Source organism: Aplysia californica, unplaced genomic scaffold (genome assembly GCF_000002075.1).
Source record: "Aplysia californica isolate F4 #8 unplaced genomic scaffold, AplCal3.0 scaffold00084, whole genome shotgun sequence".
NCBI lineage: Eukaryota > Metazoa > Mollusca > Gastropoda > Aplysiida > Aplysiidae > Aplysia > Aplysia californica.
The window spans coordinates 1,218,494-1,244,407 of NW_004797354.1; the positions used below are offsets into that span (position 1 = coordinate 1,218,494).

General features: G+C 38.7%; 1 protein-coding gene across 1 annotated transcript in view; it reads left to right on the forward strand.

Annotated features, from left to right (window-relative positions):
- Positions 1-402: 402 nt before the first annotated feature.
- LOC106011284 overlaps positions 403-25,914 on the forward strand; it is a 39,914-nt gene continuing 14,402 nt past the window's right edge. Inside the window, exons 1-3 of the mRNA XM_013080411.2 lie at positions 403-602; positions 4,893-5,045; positions 5,766-5,964. Of these exons, the coding sequence (XP_012935865.2) occupies positions 403-602; positions 4,893-5,045; positions 5,766-5,964 (552 nt within the window). The remainder of the gene's footprint in view (positions 603-4,892; positions 5,046-5,765; positions 5,965-25,914) is intronic.

The window sequence follows — 25,914 nt, forward strand, 5'->3', positions numbered from 1 at the left end:
ACGAGGCTCAAATGCACTCGAACCCCAGGGGCCCTTACGTAATTTGAGTTGGAGACCTCTACTCTACACCACAGACACTGGTATCATTGCGATGAATTATACAAAATCCAGTATCAGAGCGTTTCAGTTTCAACTTAACGCACAATGGACACTCTCCAGTAACGAAGGGACGACTAAAAATTGAGGGCAGCAACACGAAATGCTCCCACAAAAAAACTTGATTAAAGTTACGACTAACAGGTTATACTCCCCCCCCCCCTCCCCCGACCATCCCTACACCCTCTGCTAATTGTTTCTCCCCACATTAAATGATCGTTGATGCATCTAACATAAAATCAACAAAACTCAGTTATATGAAACCTACTCCTCCCCCCCCCCCCCTTCCTTGACACAGGTATAGTCATGGCCAACGATATGGACTACACCTTAGCTTGGCCGGCGGGGAAAAACCTGGGCCTTGTGCTGGGCTTCTCCACCACAACCAACTTTGGAGCCACGGCCATTAACTACATCGTGTCCAGTTTCATCAACCCCGACAACCTCAGCCCTGACCTGGAGACTGACCACACCTCTTTCTTCTCTCAGGAAAATATACTAGACAGGTACTCCATTCTTTTGGTTTTTAGGTATGCACATTTAAGTGTGCACGTAACACATACACACACACACACACACACACACACACACACAGTCACACACACACACACACACACAAACGTGTAGACTATACCTAAATGTACACAAACCGGTAGTAGGCAAAGGGAAACCACTGTTTTAAACTCCCAAGCATTAATTATTGCAAGACACGTTCATTTCTTAGATATCAGCGTTAATGTAGTTCATAACCTAGTTCTGAACTCCCCATTCGTTGGGGCCCGCCATGGGCGTCCGGGAACGCCCTATCGTAATCCAGTACTAGCTGCCAAACTAGAATTAAAACACTTAGCATAGCCACATGGAAGATGGAAACAATGCACAAGAAAGACAAATTAGACATGTAGAGCCTGACATGAAAATGACGAGGCGAAATATTTTAGACCTTTCAGAAGTTAGATGGGAGGGGGCAGGCTTGATTAAAACAGGTTCCAACACAATAGTATACTTCGGAGTAAAACTCATGAAATAAAAGTAGGAACTTTATTTGATGGAGCAACAGCATGGAGTATCAAAGTTTTGGGGGATAGTCAGATAAGAGTCAGATCACATAGGTGTCATCTAAGCTATTACCAATCGGCGAAATCTTAAGAGGCGTTTTAAACGATCGTCCACTACACTTAAATGGTACCACATCAGGCAAGATTCGAATTGGATCATGATTGTTGTGGTGTCTGTTCCTCGACACTTGTAGTGGATGTTAACTTCGTACTAATTGTGAAATTTCAGTTTGATACCTGTCATTGTGTCATCCTTGTGAGCTCTCCAGTTTCATATGTTAATTTTAATTTTAATTAGTGTATTTTTACACTTTTGAAAATGTAGGTCTATGTTCCTTTATGTGAGTAAAAGAATAGAGATGGAAGTGAATAAAAAAATTAATTATTTCAAAAATATAAAATACGGGGGCAACCCCCCCCCCCCCCCCCCACAAAAAGCTGTACAAATTGTGTTGTAAATATCTTCCTCCATACAGAAGTTTTTTGTTAAAGATTTGAAAATGATACTTGGAAGCCAAAAGGAATTTGTCTGATATTCATTTTGGATAAGTCCATTGAATGGTTTTGCTCCATATGGCGCATTAAAAAAGCAACCCATTTTCAACCTTGTCCCTATTTTCGTAGAATGCCGTACAAGTTCGCATTAGGCCTAACTCTAAAAAGTTGCAAGAATCGCACCATATTGCAAGCTTCAGCAGTTTTAACAAGAGAACAGAAGTCTGCAGATACTATTTTTCCCAAATTTCGTTTGCCTGCTGAAATCATGATTAAGTTTAGTAAAAAGCAGAGAACTTTCTGTGTGGAACATTACCTCTCTACAAACTCACCACCCCTGACATTTCGTAAGTTCTGCGCCCGACATGGAAAGAGTGGAACTTCTTTCGATGAGGATCTATAGCGAATCGGAACTAAAAATTTCATATAAAAAATGACCACTTCAGGTCGAACACACACCATGTGCAGCCCTTTATAAACGTCACCAGGGTGCAGATTCAGTAGTCGAGTCCCATTACATGTCTGTCCGTAGACGATCTATTATTCCCATTAGTACTCGAAGCAAAATTTTCGTAAAATGACTCATAGGCCTCCTGTTATGGGCATATCACACTCGGTGGCTTCTGGCGTCTTAGGTAAAGCTTGAAAAACTGACTTCCTCATGTCCTCTGAGATCTCACTGCTGTCATAGATTGAACTTAAGAGCTTTGTTGTTATTTCAGTGTTTAGTTCTTCTCATATGACAATCACTTCAACTGGGATATTATCTGGCCTTGTGGCTTCTTTTTGTTTTTCTCCCATACTATCTTTGAACACTTCTTCTTTGTATTCTGACCATCTGATTAAGACATCCTCTTGAACGTGCATTAGCACTTTGTATTTGAGCATTCTTTTATTCCACTTATTTGATTTTTGGAATGCACGTACTATGTACTTCCTCTCTTGGTTTCTCTCTATTTGTTGACACTAATCTTTTAACTAAGCTTCTTTTGGTTCGTTGCATTTTCTAAATTTATTTCCCATTTTAAGGCGTTTTTCCCCATTAGATTTTACCTGACTACTCTCTTCCGTTAGTTTTATTCTGTCTTGACTCATCCTTTCTTTATTTGCTTTTTTAACTTGTAGGAGAATATTTTTTTCCACAGCTGCCTTTATTTTGTCTTTCATTTTGCCCCATTGCCAATCCAAATAAGTGTTATTTTCCACAGCTTGAAATTTATTATTTTATCTATAGAGAAACGCTCTTGATTATTTTGTCCTTAAAAGATATATTTCTTCTCTAATTTGGTTTGGTACTTAGAATTCGAAAGTTTTTATCAGTCTCATCTGCATTTTACACATGAGTGGTACATGATCACTACCACAGTGCGCTCTTAGCAATGATTTACAAGATTGTATTGCATGTTTCTAACGTTTCTGGATGAGTGTGGAGTGTATTTGGTTTCTAGTCCTATCTCTACGGTTTTCCCAAGTGTACCGTTGTCTTGGGTGATTTTTCTACTTGGTGATTTAAATCATGACATTATTTTCCTTGCACAACTGTATACATCGTTTGCCACTTTCATTATCCTTACCCATTCCCCATGGCACAACTGTATTTTCTGTTCGCCTATCTCCTTTCTTCGTATTAAAGTCCTATATGGCTAGCTTTACTCCCTGGGATATTAGTTATTTAATTGCCTTATCAAGGCATTTGCAAAATTTCTCTACGTCCTCATTGTCATGCTCTGATTTTGTGCATATCATGTTCCGCGCTAATTTCCGATCGGCGCAATCTTTAGATCGTAGAAGGGGCTGTTCGTATATAGACTTACACCTTTTTGGGGACATTTTGCCCCCCCCCCTTTTTACACTTTCGTTATATTTGCCCCCCCCCCCCCTGAATCGTAACATTACATTTTCCGCTGATGATATTAATATGACATTTATACCCTGCAAATCCGTGTAACAATCATTGATCTATGCGCTTTACTTAATATTAATGAAAAAGATGGATACATGTGTATAATAATATTCAGTTCTACTTTCACTAAAAATAACAGAGTCAATCATTCAAGAAAAATATTGCATACCTTCTTTCTCACTTAAATAAGCAAGCCATTGAGACTCATAGACTATGTCAAAAGCGCCTTAATTACAAATAAAACAAATTACAGCGGAATTCTGAAAAAGTCAACACTTCGGGACCGAAAAAAGTGTTGACTTTGAGCTTGGTTCACTTTATCCATTGTACTATTGGCCATTGAAAATTAAAGATGAAAGCTTCAAAATTACAAAGTACCTGGTAACAAGATGTTAGCTCACTTTAAGTGAGCATAATTCTGAAGTTGTCACCGCAACTAGAGGTAATGAGTGAACAAAATAATTGAAGGTACACCACTAGCTGAGGCCCAGGCAGAAGAATGAATGTAGAGCCATCATCGCCAATGTCTGTCGCAGATCTGGCACTTGATGATAATGATGATTCACAAAATAAACACTAATTTCAGGAAAGGCAAAGGACAAAATGATGATGAGACTGAAAAAAGCGAATGAGAATGACGGAGTAGAGAAGGAGGAGAGAGGAAGGAGAGAGGGAGAGAGAGAAAGAGAGAGAAAGAGAGAGCGAGAGAGGGAGAGAGAGAGAGAGAGAGAGAGAGAGAGAGAGAAAGAGAGAGAGAGAGAGAGAGAGAGAGAGAGAGAGTGAGAGAGAGAGAGAGAGAGAGAGAGCTAAGGACGAACCTGTAGCCATTCAAGTTTGTTTTATTTTGACTGTCAGTGAGTTTTTATTGTATTCTACATTTTTTTTGTACACACATCGTCAGGCATGGCTAGTTTTCTCATAATATTATATATATATATATATATATATATATATATATATATATATATATATATATATATATATGTATATATATATATAATATACATATTATTATACATTTATATTTATTTATTATATATATTTTACACTCATACACAAATGATAAATACGCATGATATTGTGCGTATATATTTGTCCAATAATTTTTTAAAAAGTTGTAATATTATTTTCTCTGTGAATGTAATGAGCATTGAGCATGTTTTAGAACTTGAAATACACAGCATAACTGCTATTCATTTTTAAAATTGAAATAGCGGATTTGGCATTTTGCCGTCGCACGCAGTGGACACGAATTTGATTCCATTATGGGGATAATTTGTTTTTTTTTAAATATCTCCGTTTAAAAAATCTACATCTTTTTTTTTTAAATATTGTTTCAGGACTCCATACGTCTTTGTTGTTCTGTCAGTAGCATTCGTCACGATTCACCTGTTGGGACTTTCAATGATTCGCTTGCCAAGCCCAACAGCCTTTGACCAGGCTGCAAAAGATGCTGAGTCAGCCGTAGCAGAAGCGGAAAAAGATGAGGAAAGGCATTGTCTAGTTGCGGGTCAAGAAATAAGAGTTTACGATGACGGACCAATGAAGAAAACAAAAGAAGTTTTAAAGATGGACAAAGAACAACATCAAGTCCTGCCCAACCTTGCTCTTGGAGGCTCTGGTCACAGTTATACTTACGGAAAGGATAATTGTGATACCGCAACCCATCAAAGAAAATTTGACTCTATATTTCACAAAGTGTCAGGATTTTTCAAAAGAACACCTCTAACATCCAGCAGAATAGAGAGAGTCGTTCCAAAAACTCCCCAGGAAGAGACTATACTAATGAGTCCACCTACACCACTAGAGAACCACACAGAAATGGCTGTGCCTCCCAAAGACAGAGCTCAGAACACAGAGAAATACCCACTGAACATTACCACTTCTGAAGCTTTAAGAAATAAACAGTTTTACCTGTTGTTTTTCTGCAGTGCTGCCACTGAGTACTGCTTTATCACACAGGCCTGTTACTACAAAATGTTTGCCCAAAACGTCATAGCAGACGACCATTTTCTCAGCAGTGTTGGGACAACAGTTGCAATATTTGTTTTGATTTCTAAACTATTATGGGGTGTGGCAATCGATAAATTCGGGTTGAAAAACTCTTACCTAGCTTTGCTATCATCCACAGCAGTTTTTATCGCGTTTTGGTATTTTACCCCTTACATAAACAAGTGGTTTTATTTTTTCTGGACGTGTGCTTTCGCTTCCAGTAACTTTGGCTGCTACAGTACAGTGTCAGTTGCGGCGTACAAAGTTTTCGGCTATGAGCACCTCACAACCATATTTGGCCTGATTTCTGTTGGGGGAGTTATCGCTACTTTGTGCTTGCCGTTCACCACAGAGGTTCTCTTGTCGTGCTTTGGCTGGTTCGGGGCGTTCACTGCTGCCTCAGCGCTTATAGTTGTGGCTGTCATTTTGCTTGTTATTATCTTTCCTAATATTAAATGAAGAGGCTGTGCGTGCATGTGTGTGTGTGTGTGTGTGTGTGTGTGTGTGTGTCCCTCCCCCTCCGTGCGTCTGTAAAAATATGTGTGTGTGTGTGTGAGTGAGTTTGTGTATTTGTATGTTTGAGCGTGTGGATACTTGCGTATATAATGTGTTCGTATGAACGTGCATTTATAATTTATTCGTATGTATGTGTGTGAGTGTGTGTGTGTTTGTGTGTGTGTGTTTGTATGAGTGTGTGTGTGTGTGTGTGTGTGTGTGTGTGTGTGTGTGTGAGAGAGAGAGAGAGAGAGAGAGACAGAGAGAGAGAGACAGAGAGAGAGACAGAGAGACATAGAGACAGAGAGAAAGGAGAGAGATACAGAGAGAGAAAGACAGAGAGACAGAGAGACAGAGAGACATAGAGACAGAGAGAAAGAGAGACAGAGAGACAGAGGAGCGTTATTTATTGTTAAGAAAGAATGTATACATGTGGGTGGTTTTGGTGTACTCTGGTGTGGCTTGCTCCTTCTTTTCTATCCAACTTTTATCGTCCTCATCTCTCCTTCTCATCTTTCTGTGTTTGCTACTCTCTTGTAACACGTCTAATCTTCGACACTGATTTGACCTTATTAGGTTGCAAATGCAATGAAACGTTTACTAATAAAACAAGAAAGATTCTACACACGTCAATGTGCACCAAACACTAAAGACAAAAGTAAAGGCTTTTGCGCTTGAGTCAGGAAGAGTGAAAGAAGAATTATGTATACAAGGAGGGAAGGAAGGGCTGAGGGGGAGGAGGAAGAGGACAAGAAAAGGGATAAAATATACAGTGACGAAGACTAAACCTGAAGGGGAAAACAGAATGACGAGAACGAGGAAAAATCCAAGAAGGCGTGAGACTCAAGTTGTCTCATGATTTATCTCCCCTTTATAAAATTGATTCGTTCGTCAATGTCTGACGATGACCAGTACTTCTGCAGAGGAGAACATTTAAGTAAAGATATAAGAACCTTGGATTAAAACAACTTATGGCTTTTGCCATGGCCAACTAGACTTATTTCATTACCTGAACATTTCTTATAATGCCAGCATGTAGTTTACTCTTCCTTTGAAATTCTACTTAAATAACATTTTCATCCTTCTTCTACCGTACGATAACGAAAGGTAGTGTTTGATGGCACTATGGTCGTAAACAATGGTATAATAATGTTTTGTGTTATCTCTATTATTTCGCACTAAATTCTGTGAGAAAACATAGTATGCCTTACAATTTTGACTCTGTAAAAGTACATTTTGAACTCCAATTCTAAAACTAAGTTAAAGGCTTCGTTCGCCCATGGCGTCACAGCGTCACAGATGTGGTTTTTCTGAGAGTGGAGACTGCAGAGGTGCGGATGAATTATGTAGGTTTCGAATAGAGATATAAAGTTTTCCTTTACCTGTGACCTTGCAGTAAGTTGAGTTGGGCTGCAGTAATGTTGGCTGCATTTGTATATAAAGCATATCTTCAACAACTGTCTAGACTGGCGCACATGGCTCTGTAAAAAAAACTCTTGTCTTGTTTCTGAACGAATGCGTATTTTCTTATGACAATGACGCTTAATATCCCTCGTTACAATAAACAATATGCAACTGATATAAAGAAGATCACTGAATGCGAAATGAAGTGTTTCCGAACAAATCTACATCACAAATAGTGACAGGCAGAGTGAGGAAGGTGTAAGAGCAGCTGTTCGCACCGTGTCCTGTTTGCATGTACAGCGGATAAACAAGGAATATCATGGTTCGGCCATCTGTTACGAATGTCATCTTGTCAACCAGCTTCATGAGCCTATAACACTAACACCGAGTTCTCAGGCCGTAGAGAAAGATTAGACAACGTGAGAGGTTGGATTTAGGGAATCGAGGGAACCCTGAGAAATAGCACCTTAACTGAAAGAGCTTCAGAGTTGGCTGACCATAGGAAACTGTACTCCCCATCAGCGCACGTCGGTAATGTTACTTTTAGCTCGTACTTCTCTACTTTTCATTTGACTTGTCTTTTTTCCCTCTTGAATCTTTAGAGATTGAGGATCAGTTACTCGGTAGATAGCTTCCGTTGGGGGCCCTCTTCGATTCGATCCAGCCTAGTGTTTTTTTGTAATGCTTTACTTCTGTCTTTGTTGCTGGATTCTCGAGCTTTGTATGCTCGTGTAGCTAGCTAATAGTTGATTATGGGGCTTTGGGTGGCCGAAATATTTCAGTCTTTTATGTTCAGTGAGTTCCATGCTCTGTTTATTTACGGGCTGTTTCGTTCCTTGTGCAGTCGTACATTATTGCTTTAATTGCTGTAGAGACATTTTATCTTAAAAGCAATTGTTCTCCTATACTGTGTTGCATTTAGCTGCCACGTCTGACATTAGTAAGTCAGTTGCGGAAGGAATAATAATAAATCTATGCTGTTGGCAAGCTGCCTTTTCACTTATATTGCTGCATTTGCTTTTTGGGTCCTCTTTTCAATTTTTCTGTTATTTTTTCATATTTTGTAAATATTTCCCCTCTGCTTGTTTGAGCTGTGTACCGTTGATGATGTTTAATTGGCATGGGTCTCTACAGTCTTTCATTACTTCTACTTCAGCAATGCTGACTCTCATCGAGTGTTCTTTATTTTATTTTTTTTGCATTCGGGTTTTGTATGTTCTTGCCACTGTCAGGGTTTGCAATTAACACGCTCGACAGACAGAAGTTCATTTTAGCCGATGTTATCACTACATGTATCTGCCTCTGTGATTACTCTATCCATACATTACACAATAAAAAGTAGCAGAGATAGCACACATCCTTGTCGAACGCCTGACAATACAAGGAACATGTCAGTGTCAGTGAGTCCCTTTGATAGTCTTACGACGCAAAAACTATTCTCAAATCGATCCATACTGTTTGGAGGAGCTTGCCTTTTACTCCATATTTAGCCATCACTTTCAACAAGAGGCATATGGGTAACTCGGTCGATTGCTTTTTCCTTATCCGCAAAATCTCGCCCCTCACTGTGTTTGATTTCTGTTTCGCTCCTTGTTCTCAATGGAAAGACGGCTCCAGTCAAGAAATGATGAACAGTAAAGTAAAGTATAACTATCAACAAACACCTCATGGTGTAATGATTGAACGTCTCGGCGTTTGTTGAATCTTGCTAAACCCAGATTATCTTATAGGGAATTCCTCTTGAATTGTCAAAATCGAATAGATGTAGCGTAAAAAACTACCTGTGATAAAATATTGTCGATCATGTGATTGATTGTGTGACTGTTGAATTTAGTAATAATAATGATTATTCTATTACTCAGAAACATTTTGAGCAAATTTTATACTTGGGCTGGTGGGGCACCTGAAGTCTATTTTGGCTATTACAAGGAGATATGGACTGCCCATATTTGCTGTGGGACATCGTGTGTTATCGGGGATTTTAATTCAATAGTTCAAAAAGTATATTGTGAATCAGTTGCTATGGAAACGGTGGCCATATTGGATGTTGTATACCTTTTCAATCCCATTTTATTCCATTATTTACTAACCGATTCACTTCTAATTTGGCATGCAAACAATAAATAGGTAGCTTTTAAATTTGGCTTTTTAAATTTTTCTACATATGCTTTAGTTTTTGTTTTATGACACTTACAATTGGGGTGTAGGAAAAAAGTGAAAAAGATGGAAAATTCAAGCTTTCTAAGCCCATAAATCAAAAACTACTAGAATAACCAAAAATTTTGGTATCCTGTAAAAGTTGCATTGAAATTGAAAAAAGAAACAACGCAGAAAAAGGAAAATGGGATAAGTTGTGAAAAAAATAGAATTGTGAAAAAAAAACCGATACAGGTAAGAAAAGGCTAGAAAAGATGTGCTTTTGCAGAAAAACCTGACAAAAAAAACACATATTTAGGATGTTGAAAGGCACGTTTCTGAATATTGTTCAGGAAATGTCCAGGTACTATAATATGTAATAAACCCAATTTGAAAATTTGACCGCAAAACATTGTTTGTAGGTGCCCCACCAGCCCTTAATGATGATTATTCTAATACTCAGAAACGTTTTGAACAAACTTTATACTTGATCTCAATACGTACAAGAGACTTTTCCGCGCTTAAAAGCAAGTAGGAGTGGTTTTTTGGGGCTGTTACTCCTTCAGGGAAAGTTGACAGATGTCCGGCTTCTTTTAAATGTATAGGAAAAAACATATTATGATGTCAAAACCAAACTACATCTATTGGGATCCTCAATGTCCAGCTAGAAAAACAGCTTTTCGAGAGTCATTTCGTTGCCTTTGACACGATAATTCCGAATGTTATACATGTATGTGAGGCAGCGTGGTGGAATCAGGCTCTCGTCAAAATAATCCAAGTGAAGAAACTTGTTTTTTTCCGTAAGTTTGTGAATTTGTATCAAATTTTCTTTTTTTGGCTCAACACCGTTCATGCCCATTAAAGAACTCATTTCTGTGTGGATTTTTCTAAAAAACGTTGATTAAAGACACCAAAAATGTAAATTTTCAGTTACCACGGACTCTTCAGCTACGGAAATAGCTAATAATTGGCGACCATTTTCTCACAAATTTTACCTCTGAAAACAGGTGACCCCCACCTTCTTCATTCGCAAATATCTCAACTTGTATTCAAGACAAATGGATATTTTTTTCATCCAAAATAAAGACAAGTGAACAAACTTTAAGATTATACTAATAACTCTACATGCCCCAAAATTAACGAGAGCCTGATTCCTCCACGCTGCCTCACATATTATTTTTTTGCGATCGGGCGTAGATTTCAATACATTTATACTGGCAAATGTTATTGTGGGTTGGCCGAAGACTGTCCAGCCGGCGATCTAAAGGTTTGCCACAGCTTACCGCCCTCCGAGGTAACATTTTTGTATAATACTAATATCATTTATAAACCTGTTGTAAACTATGCCCTACGCACAGAAGAAATACACACGTGATATTAAATTCGGAACAAGTGTATTAAAATCAACAAAATAACCTACAGCTATCTTTTTTCCCTGCTAGATGTTAAAAATTGTAAAGTACTTTTTTCCATGAATGCATCGTGTATTGTGGATTCTTTTTTAACACAAATTGGTCGGACAACGGTCAGTTTCAACTGAACGTGTAATAGGCCATTTATTGATTGTTGGAGTAACTTTGCAAATATAGGATTTAATCATGTCTGTCAACTTGCATATTGTTACATTATAAACCAGTGAATTCTTGGGCTTCAAATAAAATTACACCTGTTGAACATTTTGTTTATTTTTCAATTTTCTTTCTCATTGTTTGTATAATATCAAGAAAAAACACCCTTTTACCTTTAGAATAATATAACATTATTAAAAGATTTTCTTCTTCTTCTTCTTCTTCTTCTCCTTCTTCTCCTTCTCCTTCTCCTTCTCCTTCTCCATTTCCTTCTCCTTCTCCATTTCCTTTTCCTTCTTCTTCTTCTTCTTCTTCTTCTTCTTCTTCTTCTTCTTCTTCTTCTTCTCCTTCTTCTTCTTCTTCTTCTGCAATGGTGTCTATGGCTGTGGTGTAGCTGTTAGGCGCTTCACCCTCGCATCCAGGAGATATGAGCTCGATTCCCGAGTTGGGAGAACCTTATAGAGTAATTCGGTCTTTTCATGGAACATTGTATCTCTCGCAGCCAGGAATAACCCTGACAGATACGACCAGAAGCTACCTATTAATTTATGTGAATGATGAGATAAAAACATATACATTTGTGCCTATTCTTCCTCGTATTTTTCTGCTTTTAGTATGCTTCTCTATCTTTATTTCAGGTTTTTTTTCCTTTCTTTGTACAAACATTATCTCATAAAAATATGCAGGATATATTAAATCTAAAAAGAGATCAAAAGAGAAGACTTAAAAAAAAGCATATTAATAAAATTGCATTAGTCTTACAAAAGTACAAACTGCAACGGCCGAGAAAGAAAAGATAATTATGATGTAGAATGTGAAATTATGAATAAGGAAAAGCTCTAACGAAATTTGAATATTAAAATAAGAAAAACAATTAAAACAAGAAACTAGCAAACAAAAAAAAGAAGAAAAATTGAAAAACAAATAATATCATTTGACTGTTCTTGTTCTATTCGACAAGGATAAAAATAGAGTTTAAATTTAAAGATTATAAGTTACTCCCCACCCCTCCCCCGAAAAAAAAAAGTTAATAGAAGAAAAAAACATAAAAATAAACATTTATGTTTACGTTTAAATTTACTCATTAAAAAAATATCCGCTTAAGATCGGACTCCGAATTTGGCGTTTTTAGTGAAAAGTTACATCTTAATTTTTGGGTCTCGAAAATTCATAAGGTTGTTGCTTATGATGTAGAGCTTTTACCAATGAACAAAGAAGAGATATGAGTTTGATTCCCGAATGGGAGGTGTTTCCTTTTGTCAACCGTCAGAGATGTTAAATTCTCCTCAGCACAGGTTGGCCCTAATAGAAAAGATTGAAGCAGCCCGCCTCCTACCATGAATAATGTAGATATAAACGCAAACACTTAAGACCAGAAACCGTTATTAAATCTTTGTTCAGTTTTGATGACTTTTACGGCACTTGCAACCTAATTAGGTCATATAATAAGTACCGAAGATTAGAGGGTAGAACCAGAAAGTAACAGATAGAAGAGAAAGGGGAGACATAACGGTAATGGAATTTTTAAAAGAAGCAATATGTCACACGTACCAGTGTATTCACCAACCACCTACAGATCAGAATCAAAAGAGAGTGCACAACATATTCAAATGACTTACTCTCTAGCCACTGTCTATTTCACCTTTTCAAACTCAAGGACAAAGCCCCCCCCCCCCCCCCATTAAGTTGGTAATTGTTATCTAGTATCAAAACAACGACTTCTCGTTGAAAATACACAAGTAAACGAAATAATTACATGTGCATCTCTTTCTCTCACCGCAGCTGTTGCAGCTTGGTGTTCACTGGTATACAATTTTCCAGTTATTTATTTCGATGTGGTCGGTTTTTCCTAGGGCTGTTGTCTCTATTGGTTGTTGTTTTTGTTGTTTTTTTGGGGGGGTGGGGGGGTTGTGGGTTTTTTTTTGGTTGTTTTTTTTGGAAAGGGGGGGGGGGTGTTTTAAGGCACATCCAACTGTATACGGTCATATGAGCGAGAAGAACACTTTAATTTTTTTCAGTTGAAAGGACATTTTGAAGTTTGCTCAGGTTGCAGCCGAAACCTACTATTTTCGATTTTGGGCATCTGAAAGCTATCTCGCTTATTAGTAGATCTAATGTTACCTAATTAAACACATATAACAAGCATAGTAAGGAGTCTTAGAATCTGAGGGGAAACAATTATTTCCATGAATACGGCGGCCATATTTGATTTTGTTGACATGTCTTACGAATTAATACCGCACTTATTTTTCATAGAAATAAATTGTTTGCTTTTTGCATGCATCTCGGCAAACAATAGATCTACAAATCTGTGTATTGAATTTTTGATGAGCGTACTAGAACATTTTTATTGAATTGTTTCCAGTGGTACTATTTACGTTTGCAAAAAATGTGAAAATCCACATTCCAAACACCACAAACAAAAACTTTTCCATATATCAAAAGATCATCACACCAATTTTTTATATTACATCTTTTTTTCATCCTGTGAAATGTCCATGAAGGGTGGATATAAAATGGTGTAGTTATTTTGAAAAGTATATTATAGAAAAAACACGTTTCGAGAAAACGGGTGATAAAGAAAAATAAAAGAGTGACTTTATGGGAAAATGGCGGTGATAAATATGACCTGTATGGGAAATAATAAGGATTTAGGGGGTTCTTATGCGATAAAATAATTTTAAGAGAGGCTGAAGATACTAAAAATGCCTACAACTTAAAATCCATAGTTTTGAGTAGAGTCTGGATTTCGGGGTTAACCCCACCCCTTAACGTGCGCATCTTGTGCACTGGACCTCAGAGATTTTTCGCTCTTATCCGAGTAAGCTGAACGTAGATATTTCCTGATCAGGGATATGGCTGAAAGACAGGAGTAAAATGGAGCCAAGGATTAGCCGTAGAAAGGCTGCAGAAAGAATCAGAAACCCAGAGGAGGGGGCAGAGGAAGTGAGGGGGCAGGGTCAGAAGGTAGAGACAAAAGCAGACGATAGAACATGGCAAAAGGACACAATTTTAGAGAACACATTTTTCTGTCGCTATATCCAGATTCAAACCCGGGACCTATTGAATGAGAGGCGAACACCTTAACCGTTAGACCACGAGAGCCCCCACCGCCACCGTCGTCACTAGGGAAACGGTTTGGACGTAGGATGCATAGGTTAGCGTTTAATTCCTCAATGGGGGAGTTTCTTTAATCGAGTATCTCCTGCTGCCTACTTAAATAACAACTTTTGGCCTTGATAGTTAAAAAGATAGATAGATAGATAGATAGATAGATAGATAGATAGATAGATAGATAGATAGATAGTGTGTCAGAAGTAGAGAAAGTCAAGGCAACACATTACCTGTGATGACTACAATTTGGAATTTGGAAAAAGAAAGACATATAGGTAGAAATGAGACAGGGACCGTAAGCTTTTACTGAAATCTACTAGTAAATCGATTGATTGATCGATTGATAGATCTATAGATAGAGCGATGGATAGATAGATAGATAGAGAGATGGATAGATAGATAGATAGATAGATAGATAGATAGATAGATAGATAGATAGATAGATGCCACGTCAACAATGGCCCCTGTTCAGTTCAGCTTGGCAACTCTCTGTAATTGACTCAGAAGCTGTTGCCGCGCTCCCTGGCGAAAGTCGTTAAAGTCACAACTGACGCCTCTACTGTGTAGCCACATTGCTTACAGCTAGCTGTGAAAAACTAGGTATTCATGAATACGGTTTCCTTTGTTCTGTCTTCACAATTTAAAAGGACTATTGCATTTTAATTCCTCCTAAATCAATGTCCGTACACTCTTTTTAACCGATACTGTGCGTTTTAAACCGTGACAAGTCCCTTTTGCTTCGAAAGAGATCAACAGATAGATAGACACATGAGCACTTAGATAGATAGATAGATAGATAGATAGATAGATAGATAGATAGATAGATAGATAGATAGATAGATAGATAGATAGATAGATAGATAGATAGATAAATAGGTAGATAGGGATAAACGAAGATAGACAGATAGAGGGTGGGTGAATAAGAGAGTGCGTCAATGAGTGAGTGTGTGTGTGTGATTTTGTGTGAGTGTGTGTATGTGTGTGTGTGTGTGTGTGTGTGTGTGTGTGTGTGTGTGTGTGTGTGTGTGTGTGTGTGTGTGTGTATTTAAACCGATACAGAGATAGCGCGTGAGTAAGTGAATGAGTGAGTGAGTGAGTGAGTGAGTGAGTGAGTGAGTCAGTCAGTCAATCAGTCAATCAGTCAGTCAGTCAGCCAGTCAGTTAGTCAGTGAATGGGTGAGTGAATGAACGAGTGAGTTTGTTAGAGAGACCTAGAATATACTTATATTTTGCCTAACGAAGATGGTAAAGCTTTTGATACATCATTCTGCCTTGTCTATCATTAGCTATTGAAAAAACGTTCCAACTCAGCTGGCAATCAGTACCGTACATTAAACATTCAGCATAAAGGGACAACAATATCTTTAAGAAACTCTCAGCTTCTATCTATCTATCTATCTATCTGTCTGACTATTGATCTGCATATTTCTCTCTTCGCCCCCCCCCCTCCTTTCTCTCCCTCTCCCTCTTTCCCTCTCTCTCTCTCTCTCTCTCTCTCTCTCTCTCGCTCTCTCTCTCTCTCTCCCTCTCTCTCTCTCTCCCTCTCCCCCTCTCTCACTTTCAGTCTGCCTCTCTTTGTGCCCGTATTTTTCTCTTTATACGAGGGTCAGGCACCTATATTTAAAGTTTACATGTACATCAGACATGACCTGCTGTAGAATACCCAATAGGCTATTTGGCAAATAGGTAGAAGATGGGCTACGACTTGTGACAGAAGCCTAACACCAGAGCATCCGACGACCACTCTCTTAAGTTAGCAAAAAAAAATAGATGATTAAGCGGTATGTTTGAAACAGATACAAACACAAGACACACACAAACACACACAAACACACACATACACACACACGTGCGCGCGGGCGCGAACACACACACACGAACACATCATCATCATCCAGTGCCAGATCTACAGCAGACAGTGAACTATCATGGATTTCCATGCCTTTGCTTGGATTAGGGCTGTACCCCGGTAGCAAACACGCTCGCGCTCGCAAGACCCTAGTTCAAGTCACAAGCCTCAAATCACTAGGTCAAATCATCAAATCAAATCACCAGCATGATACGTTGAGTCTAGCCTAAGCTTCAAGTACACACACCAAATTGCAATCCGCGAAGCCACTCGTGTCTGACCCCCTCTTCCTTCCCCTCCCTGCTAGCAATCCGCGAAACCCGTAACGTCAGAAAGAGAGGAGGGGGGGGGGGGGGGGGGAGAGACCCCGCGCACGGTGTCACTGCGCCACAAACTAGTCTGTTCGATTATTCGAAGGCATACGAGCAGCGGACGGCAGACAAGACTCAAATCATAGCAAAGCAAAGCACTTGGTCCCAAGACCTGCTTTGCGTCTCGTATTGCTTTGTGCTAAGGGCTTGCTCTCCTGTCAATAAATCTGCTTTGGTTCCAACTACCGCCCTGGCAAAACAACACCGCTCGTCAGTACAACACCGCTCGTCGGGCAAACACGCTCGTGGGGCAAACACCGCTCGTCTGCACCGAGACGCAAGATCTACCGGTAATACACCCCGCTCGCGGCGTGAACTCTGAACTCTGGACGTGGAGGAAGCGAGAGGCAGCGCTGGTTTTGGTGCAAGGCGAAGAGGGCTGTAATAGTCTAGTGCAGACCGTTCGCAACCTCGGTGCTTTAACGGTGAAAATGTGACATCTTCGTAGGCTCACATTTTGTTATGAGCTGTTTTCACTGGTATTAACAATGGAGATAGGACAAGAAAGCACTGGGGTCGCGGTATGCTAAACTATTTAGGACGCAGAATAAAGGTGGGACTTACAAACAATTTTTAACTGACAAAATAAATCAGTATTATTAGCATCCCGTGGCTTGTAATTTAATCACTCGCCTAAACTACACTTCCACTCCCACCCCGACACTTAGAACAAGTTAAAGTTGAAGAGAAAGCATTGGAGAGGGGATGACTATCGTGATTTTGTCTCTGAACAATGTAAAAAACTTTCGATTTGACTGCTTCCCTATCAGAAGATCATTGTTAAGGTAAATTATATCACATTGTTAATTACATTGTTGGCCTATAACTTTTAAAAAACATCTTGCTGCACTGTAACTGATATTATGTATGTATTGTGCATGTTCTACAATACAAATATTAATTATGATGTCGAATTACGCCCAGAAAATCAATAAAGCAAAACATAATCCTTCCCCCCCAATAATTTTTGTTTTAATCAACAAAAAACTGAACCAAAACCCCCCCCCCAAAAAAAAACAAGACAAATAAAACCCTGTCAAAACAGGAGGCGTAAGGGGAGGGGCGGGTTCTACGGAAAGCGCGGGGTGGCGAACACCTCTCACTTTCCCAGCCATACCACCCCCTCCCCTCCCCAAACAGAGCCATCGCTGGAAGTGTGAGGGTTTTTTAGGGCTTGTCAGCGTGCGGCACGCGGGCAGAAGTATCGCGCGCTCAGTAAACAAAAGTTTGTGACGTCACGACACAAATCAGTAAGCCCGTCCGCCGTCCACGAGTAGCAACTCCGGTAGGGGGCAAGACTCAAGCCCGCTCGCAAGCCTCTGGCACGAGCCGTCCGTTTGCTCGCAAGCCTTCGATTAATCGAGCAGACTCCAGCCCTAGCTTGGATGCTCTGAAAAAAAAAAGCTACGTTTCCCTGATCTTTCCCCGTTACCCATTTGTTTAGGTTAACTAAGTAGGTTTCTCTGTGCCTACCACTGCCTCGTTTTGCCTTCAAATTTGCCAGTGAGAGCAAGATGTTCAAGACTTTTATGTCTATTCAGGTGTCCCAAAACTGCATTTGTCGTTTCCTGATGGTTTTTAACAGTGAGCGTCCCATGTGGACTTCATCAAGCACAATTTCTTTTCATTTCTATTCCTTCTCCGATGGTCTCAGCAGTCTCCTAATTTACCACGTTTCGGTTACTTAAATTCTATTTTATTTCACTGTCTTTAGTGATTGTCCAGCATTCACAGCCATATAAAAGGGGTGACCATATTATTATATAGCAATTGAGAACTTTTTTTTTTGGTAGTCATTGAGATGTTTCCATTTTTCAAGATTGGGCTCATATTATTGAAACTAGCCTTAGCCATTGCAATTCTCTGTTTTATTTCAGTGGAACATTTTGATTAAGATATTATTATATATCCTAAATAATTAAACTGTTGGACATGTTTTGATCTTCCGCCTTTGCTAATGTGATTTCAAATAGGATTTACTGCTTTTTTAAATAATGCCATTACATCTGTATTCTTTACTTTCAACAATATTCTTTTAGGTTCACTTTCCGTTACAACAGTACCTAGAAACGATTTACATTATATATATATATATATATATATATATATATATATATATATATATATATATATATATATATATATATATTTTATATATATATATAATACCGTTTCACACCACGTAAGTCTAAAAATAGTAACATTGCTTTTTTCTATATTTATCAACATAGAGCCACAAACTTGTTCTGTTTTGATTTAAGGACACAATAACCAATGGAACTGCATGTAATCGTCCCATGAGCAACCCTTGTATCCCTACTAAATCTCAATACTGGCAGAGCATACCGTAGAAGTCTGTTGAACAGTACTCAGCCGTCCGTGCTGGACAAAACGAAACTCCCAAGTCCACAACTTCAGCGTCTTTAACTTCCACACCAATGTTGTCATGTGTAATGTCTAGAACGAGTCTGAAGGAGTAACACGTTGCGACTTTGCTTGAAAAACCTTCCTTTATTCAGTAGATTGTTTTAAATGCATACTATTTTGAGATGGCTGCATTTATGAAACTAGACAGGAAGTCATGGCAACTGTTTTGGGACACTTCAGGATGATGTTTATGACAAAAATCATTGAACAAAGGTATTTTTTTAAAAAAGCTTCTTCGAGCATTGCAATATCGTCCTTGTGATACCATCCTTTATAAACTGGAGCACATCTGCCTTTACCAAGACGTGGGAAAATCCAACAAAGAAAGAGAAGCTATGGTGAAACTGAAAATCCAAAACAACTAAACATAGCCTGTCTACAGGTTGAAAAGACAAAATACAACCATCTGTAACAGTCCATGAAGCATGCTGTTCTGTTTGATTCGCCTGTATTTTGTGATGCTTTACCGTATTGAAATGGTAGCATTTAGCGGATACCAACTTTATTCTCTTAGTTATAAAGCGTTAAATGTTCCAACTTTTGTTTAAAACATTGTTTTTAAATTCTATCATTTAGTAAGCGGGCTTCCAACCCTGCCAGGCAGGGCCAACCCGGACTGAGTGAATAAAAACTTTTTTAAAAGCTCACCAGGCCTCCCCCTTAGCTTTCTTTGTTCTTTTCTTTTTTTTAGGGGGTATGCGAAATATATTATTATAGCTCGTTCATTTTCGTCTGATCGTAAAACGGGATAAAAACAAATCACTCTGTTTAATGTTGCTGGGTCTTAGCATGCGGGTCTAAAAGTAAAGCGGTCAGCATAATCTAAACGCCCATTCATAAAAGTCACTGCAAACTAAGGTTCCGACACGTTTTCTTTGATATAAGCTTAATTAAAACTGATTTTAAAAATAATAATAGGGATTTACAGCAGAAACCTAAAACATTTAAAAGTTGACATTTTTTCCTTAACAGGACACTTTAACGTTCGCCTAAAGGTAGAGACAGAGTAGAGTCACCTTTCTGGAGCTAGTCCCATTAGCCTCTCCACTCCCCTTTTTCGAGAGAGCAAGGACAGAGGAAAGTCATGACAGAGTGAAGGCTTCTCCCCTCCCCCGACGTCCCCCATGAAGGGGCATCTTCACTCTTCTGAATCAGTATTCGTTCTTGTTATTACATTTTCTCAACGGGCCTAGCCCTGTCTGTGCAAGATGGACGAAGAAATATTTCAGTAAATAGTTTTATATTGGTTGAGAAAACGAAAGCAAAACAGACGTCGTCCTGGGTTCACAAAATATACCTACGTCGTAGTAAGTATGGTGAATATCATCGTTTAATGGAGCAAGTTCTTTCAGAAGAGGAAAATGTCTGTTATTTTGACACCTTCTACGTTTTTACTTCTCCTTTTGTATAGCGTGCACGTGAGTACACACACCGAGTGGGTTTCTTGGTGACTGAAGGTGCGAGACATTTTAGTGCTGCGTTAAAATTCAGTCACCAACCTTTTTTGTGGCTCTGAGGGGACACCTCAAGAAGGGAATGTGAGAGGTTGGTGACTCTACTCTGTCGTTCGCAACGCTTTTCCTGTAAATTAAACATGCCGCTCTCCAATTCGAGGCCTGATGGGGAAAAGATGAGTGGAAGGTGACTCCACTCTGTCTGCACGTTTATATATATATATATATAATATATATATATATATATATATATATATATGTATGTATTTAAATAGTATAATATCGTCGGCCACATGATACAATGTCACTACCCCAAAATTTTGAATTTTTAAAAATTGCTATTTCTTAATCTGTGGTATCGGTTGTATGTGCTCAAGAAATATTTGGTCGAAATTCACATTCTAAATTTAGAAAAAAACAAGGAAACACAATATTATGCTCTGCCTGCAGGCCATCAAATTGCCTGTGCTCCAAGATCACAAGCTACGCTTTGCTGTGCAGCATAGATGAGCGCTTTATGACCACCTGCCTGGCCACGCAGTCTAGTGGCGTGTCCAGGTGCTTGCCCAGACAAAAGACTGTGTCAAGGAGACATAATATAATGATGTTGTGTCTAAGAGGTGCCGAAACTATGTACACATGTGGGACAGTTGATGTAGACAAAAGGGTAATAATCTATTCCAGTGCTGAAGGGGATCCCGGTGCTGAGCTGGAGAGGATGAATTCATGAGGGGCTTTTATATTACCCAATAAAGGGAAAGATACCGTATCATTGTTACATTGTTACACGGTTCATTCTCATCTACTAGAATTTCTTCACTGTCTTTTTCGCCTTCGCAATTGACTTCGAAACTCCCCAGGAGGTGGGTTAAACAAGCATTGAATTTGAAAAGATAAATTGTAATTAAAAAGCTCTAATCCCACTTTTTTTTTGGGGGGGGATGAGGGGGTTAGCACTTTGGCTGATTAACAGCCATCGCTTTGCAGTTGAAAATGCAGAAAGAACATCCTGAGAATAACAGGGAAGTACTTAATCTAAGTTTGTCAAACATCAAACCTAACCGTCCCAAAGAAACAACAAATCATTGAGGTCTACTTCACACTCCGACAGAGTAGAAGAGTCCAAAATATTCTAGAATGAACATTTTTACATTATCTCCCAAAAGTTCCCAGTCATTATTGCAGACAGTTCCTAAGTTGTATTTGGAGTCAACGTTTAAAAGTTTGACCGACATATATACAGACTTTATGTAACAAAATGTGAAGAAAGTAAAATACCTACTATGGGGGCTCACCTTATTCAGGAAATAGTTTCACCAAAACAATTTTGTTTTTCCATCCCCCCAAAACAACAACAACAACAAACAAAACAAACCCACAACAAAACAAAAAAACCCACACCAACCCCCCCCCCCCCAAACCATTCGCGTCGGGTACCAAACAGGCAACGTAACAGGAGGTGCGTGGGTAGTTCACAAAGATAGCAGAGGCAGCGAGGCAAAAGAAAGAAATCGATTAAAAGATAGCAGTGGGGACCTAAACAAAGGAAACACCAGACAGAGTGGGCGTGTCTGCACGGGTCTTCAATGTGTCTTGTGTCCCATGATCAAGGTCTCTGCTCTGTACTATAGAACAAAGCTTGCCGTGCATAACTTTACTGTCTACAATATGGCAACGCGGGACGTGAAATGCTATGTCTGGCATGAGGTTGAAAGTGAGCTAACCTCTGACAACTTTTCATCTTGCCAAATCCCTAGCCGAATCCTATGGCAAAATAATACTGTAAGTTGATGGATGCCTTTACTAATATAAAAGCGCCACACTCGGTAGTGACATCTCAGCTTTAATTCATGAGTTCAACATCACAATTGAACAAAAATACCTAAAAAAGAGGCACACTCAAATGGAGTTCCATAGTGTTCATAGGGTCATTGACGATCCCTAAATAAACGCTGTTATACCTAGGGTACCTTCTATGTTTATGTCTTCTGACTGTCGCGCCAAAGCCCCCAGCCATATGAAGTCAAATACACAGAGTATACTTCCTCCAGAAAATATTAATCATTACAAGAATACTCGACCATTCGACCACAAAGAAAAGTCTGGGACGCAAGAGTGCTTGACATACGACCGCTCCGCTATTCCTCACAACGAGACATTCTGTACAAGCTTATTTTCTGTAACAACTTACTGGCAAGACATGCCCAAACCCCGCAACTGCATTCCATCAAACACCACTGCCCCTGCACTATACTTAAAAAAAAGACGCATCGTAGTACAAAATACCAACATTTACACAGGATGAAATCGGTATTTCCGCGGAGGCCAAATCTTTTTATGGCACTTCAGAGCAATGCTTTGTTAAAGTATTTTGAAACATATTTGACTGTGGGCACGAGAGTGTGTATGTGTGCTTGTGTGTAATAGTATGTGAGTGCGTGTGTGTGTGTGTGTGTGTATGTGTATGAGTGTGTGTATGTGTATGTGATAAAATGATGTGACTGTAGATGAGTGTTCTCATTGTACACAAAGGAGGGCGAAATGAGACACGTATTTTTAGAAGTACTATAACGCACACAATTAACAATAACTAGATCTATATTTCTAGTATTACTTCGAAGCAATGGCAAGAATATGTTGTCCTTTTGGGTACTTTTTATGTGTAGACATGTAGAAACTGTCAAAAATGCACTTTAGCGATGTCTGTAAGAAACTGGCAACACAGTTTCAACTAGAACCTTTTCTGCTTCTTGTCTGACCGTTTACAAGTCTACAAACTAGCAATAAAAGCTATTGGAGTTACCAAACTTTGACGTCATTTTCTCGCTAATTTTACCACTGAAACCAGGCGATCTCACTTCCTTTAAATGAAGATACCTTGGGTTCTATTCACGATAAATAGACATTTATCTAATTGAAAGCAAGGAAATTAATCAGCTTTCAGATGATACCAGTAACTACACATGCCCAAATTTTGACGAGCACCTAATTTGTGGCAATATAAAATTGTTTTATTTACAAATAATTGTTAAAAATTATTCACATACATATATCCAAGCTAACCAGAAAAAACTTCTTTAAAAAAAATGTTAATACCCTTCTTATCTATGACTCAATTGACATCAGCATTGACCAAATGATAGTACACACATCTGGATCATGTTTTTCACACAAAAACATAATTGCTGTGGCACAATGGAATGATAATAAATCAGTTAGCCCCTACACGGCGTACTTTTTCAGTCTAGATGTATCAGCTAAAAAAAATCTCCAAAATCGACCTTTTCATGATTTGCTCGTGAAGACGGACAAGATATAATATGTAACAAACATACTTTTCCAAGCGAGTGATCCATTTGTATTGGACGGAAAATTTTGAAAGTTTTTAGTTAATAGAAAATTAAGATTTGAATTCTAAACGCTGAATAAAACAAAGTAGACAGCCTGTAAAAACAACACACTCGGGAAAAGGTTATGGTGGTCCGTCATTCCGTGAATCCTGGGCGACACCTCGTCATCTTAACAAAATTCTGGAGGGGATTTGGACTTTAATTTGTTGATGATGAAAAGAGGATGAACCAGCATTTCCAGCAAGATATGGCGGCTCCTAATGACACAAGAGATGTTCTGGGCTGGGTCAAAAAAGTATTTTAATTACAAGACAGTCAGTTCGACTGAGATCAACTGGACCCCAAACAATCCGGACCTAAGTCCACTGGACTCCCACCATTGGGGGTGTTTGAATTACAAACTGTGCGGGAAAACCTTCGAAAGTATTCAAGACTTGAGAGAAACCACCACGGAGTGAACAACAGAGATTTCTCTCGACCAGTGTCAACGCATGATTGTCAATTTCACATTCTATTTTATTGATACATAAAAAATCCAGAAGCATGTACCACGTTTCTGCAAACTTTGATTTTTGAACGAACTTTTGTTCTTGTCACCTGGATGTAACGGAGGTCTTAAAAAAAAAAAAGAGGACCCATTTTAAGGGCAATATACTTGATTATCTTTAGACAAATTTCATCGAAACTTTGAACGAATAAATGGTGGCTGTTTTTCCTCTATACGTTTTATCATGCGGGTCAGCGACACTAAATGAACTGCTTTGTTTCCGCTGAATTCCTGTTCTATCGTGTCACTCTATGTCACAGACAGGGCCATAACCTCACCAAAGCGAGCAACCGCAATTACAAGCATTTTACACAGAATAGGGACAGAAGGTGTTTGAGTTTGACCGTGCTCTCTGGAATGTCTTAATATTTTTCTCTTTTATTGTCTTTGTATACGTCGGGGTCTCTCTGTAGTTCACTATACCTCACTGTCTCACGCTCTCTCTCTCTCTCTCTCTCTCTCTCTCTCTCTCTCTCTCTCTCTCTCTCTCTCTCTCTCTCTCTCTCACACACACACACTCTCTGTCTGTTTCCCTCTCTCTCATTCTCTATCTCTCTCTGCCTCTCTATCTCTCTCTGCCTCTCTATCTCTCTATCTCTCTATCTATCTATCTATCTATCTATCTATCTATCTATCTATCTATCTATCTATCTATCTATCTATCTATCTATCTATCTATCTATCTATCTATCTGCCTGTTTGTCTGTCCGTCTGTCAGTCAGTCTGTCTATATACATACAATTACTTAATACAATAAAAGCTCCATTTGACTTACTTCAAGACCTCCTTATTAAACATTTGTAAATAATTTGTCCTGAGTCCATGATTCAAGGTCTGCAGGTACATTCGGATGGTTTGGATTGATTTGTAAACGAAAAATTTTTTTTTTAAAGCTTGCAGATTCCGCAACTTGGACAAAATGCAAATTTAATTTTATTGCTTCCTGGGTTGTTGATTTTTTTTTTTCAATTTCAATTTCTTTTTGCTTATTCACAAGAATCAAGTTCATGCTTTATAAGCATTTAGTGAATGCTTAGAAATAGGAGATACGTGTGTACGAATTATGGCCACACGTCCGATTTCTAAGTGAAGCAAAATGTGTGGGCTAGTATAACAAAAGTTTGACATTCTAAGCATAACTAAGTTTGCTTTTTAATAGCCTTTTAGATCTAGTACAACGCTCTTTAGAATTTCCTTCTCCAGCATAACCCGTATAGTTTTGTTCTGTTATCTGGACCGGACCTTAATTAAAACAAAACGAGGACAGCACCGGCTGCTGTGGATGTTTTCCAAACAGCACTACTATCATTTATGTACGGGAAAAAAACAGGTAACAGTTGTCTCAGGTGTTCATAATATTAACACATTACCAAGAAGACCTTAGGCTACTTTTTAAAAACGTATTAAGCCATCGATTTTCAGCTTTTGGAAGTCACACATAAATGCAGATCTAAAGCTTGTTAATTCTGTTTGATTCTTTATTTGGTAAATATACAAAATTATGTTTCTTTGAGTTCGCTTCGTACTAACAGTGAATTCGGACTTTTTACAGGCAAGGACCAAGGTATGTTTATGAGAGTATAATTATTTAACGTTCCGCTCTGCCGTTTTTCTTTTCTTTTCTTTTTTTTTTTTTTTGGGGGGGGGGGGGGGGG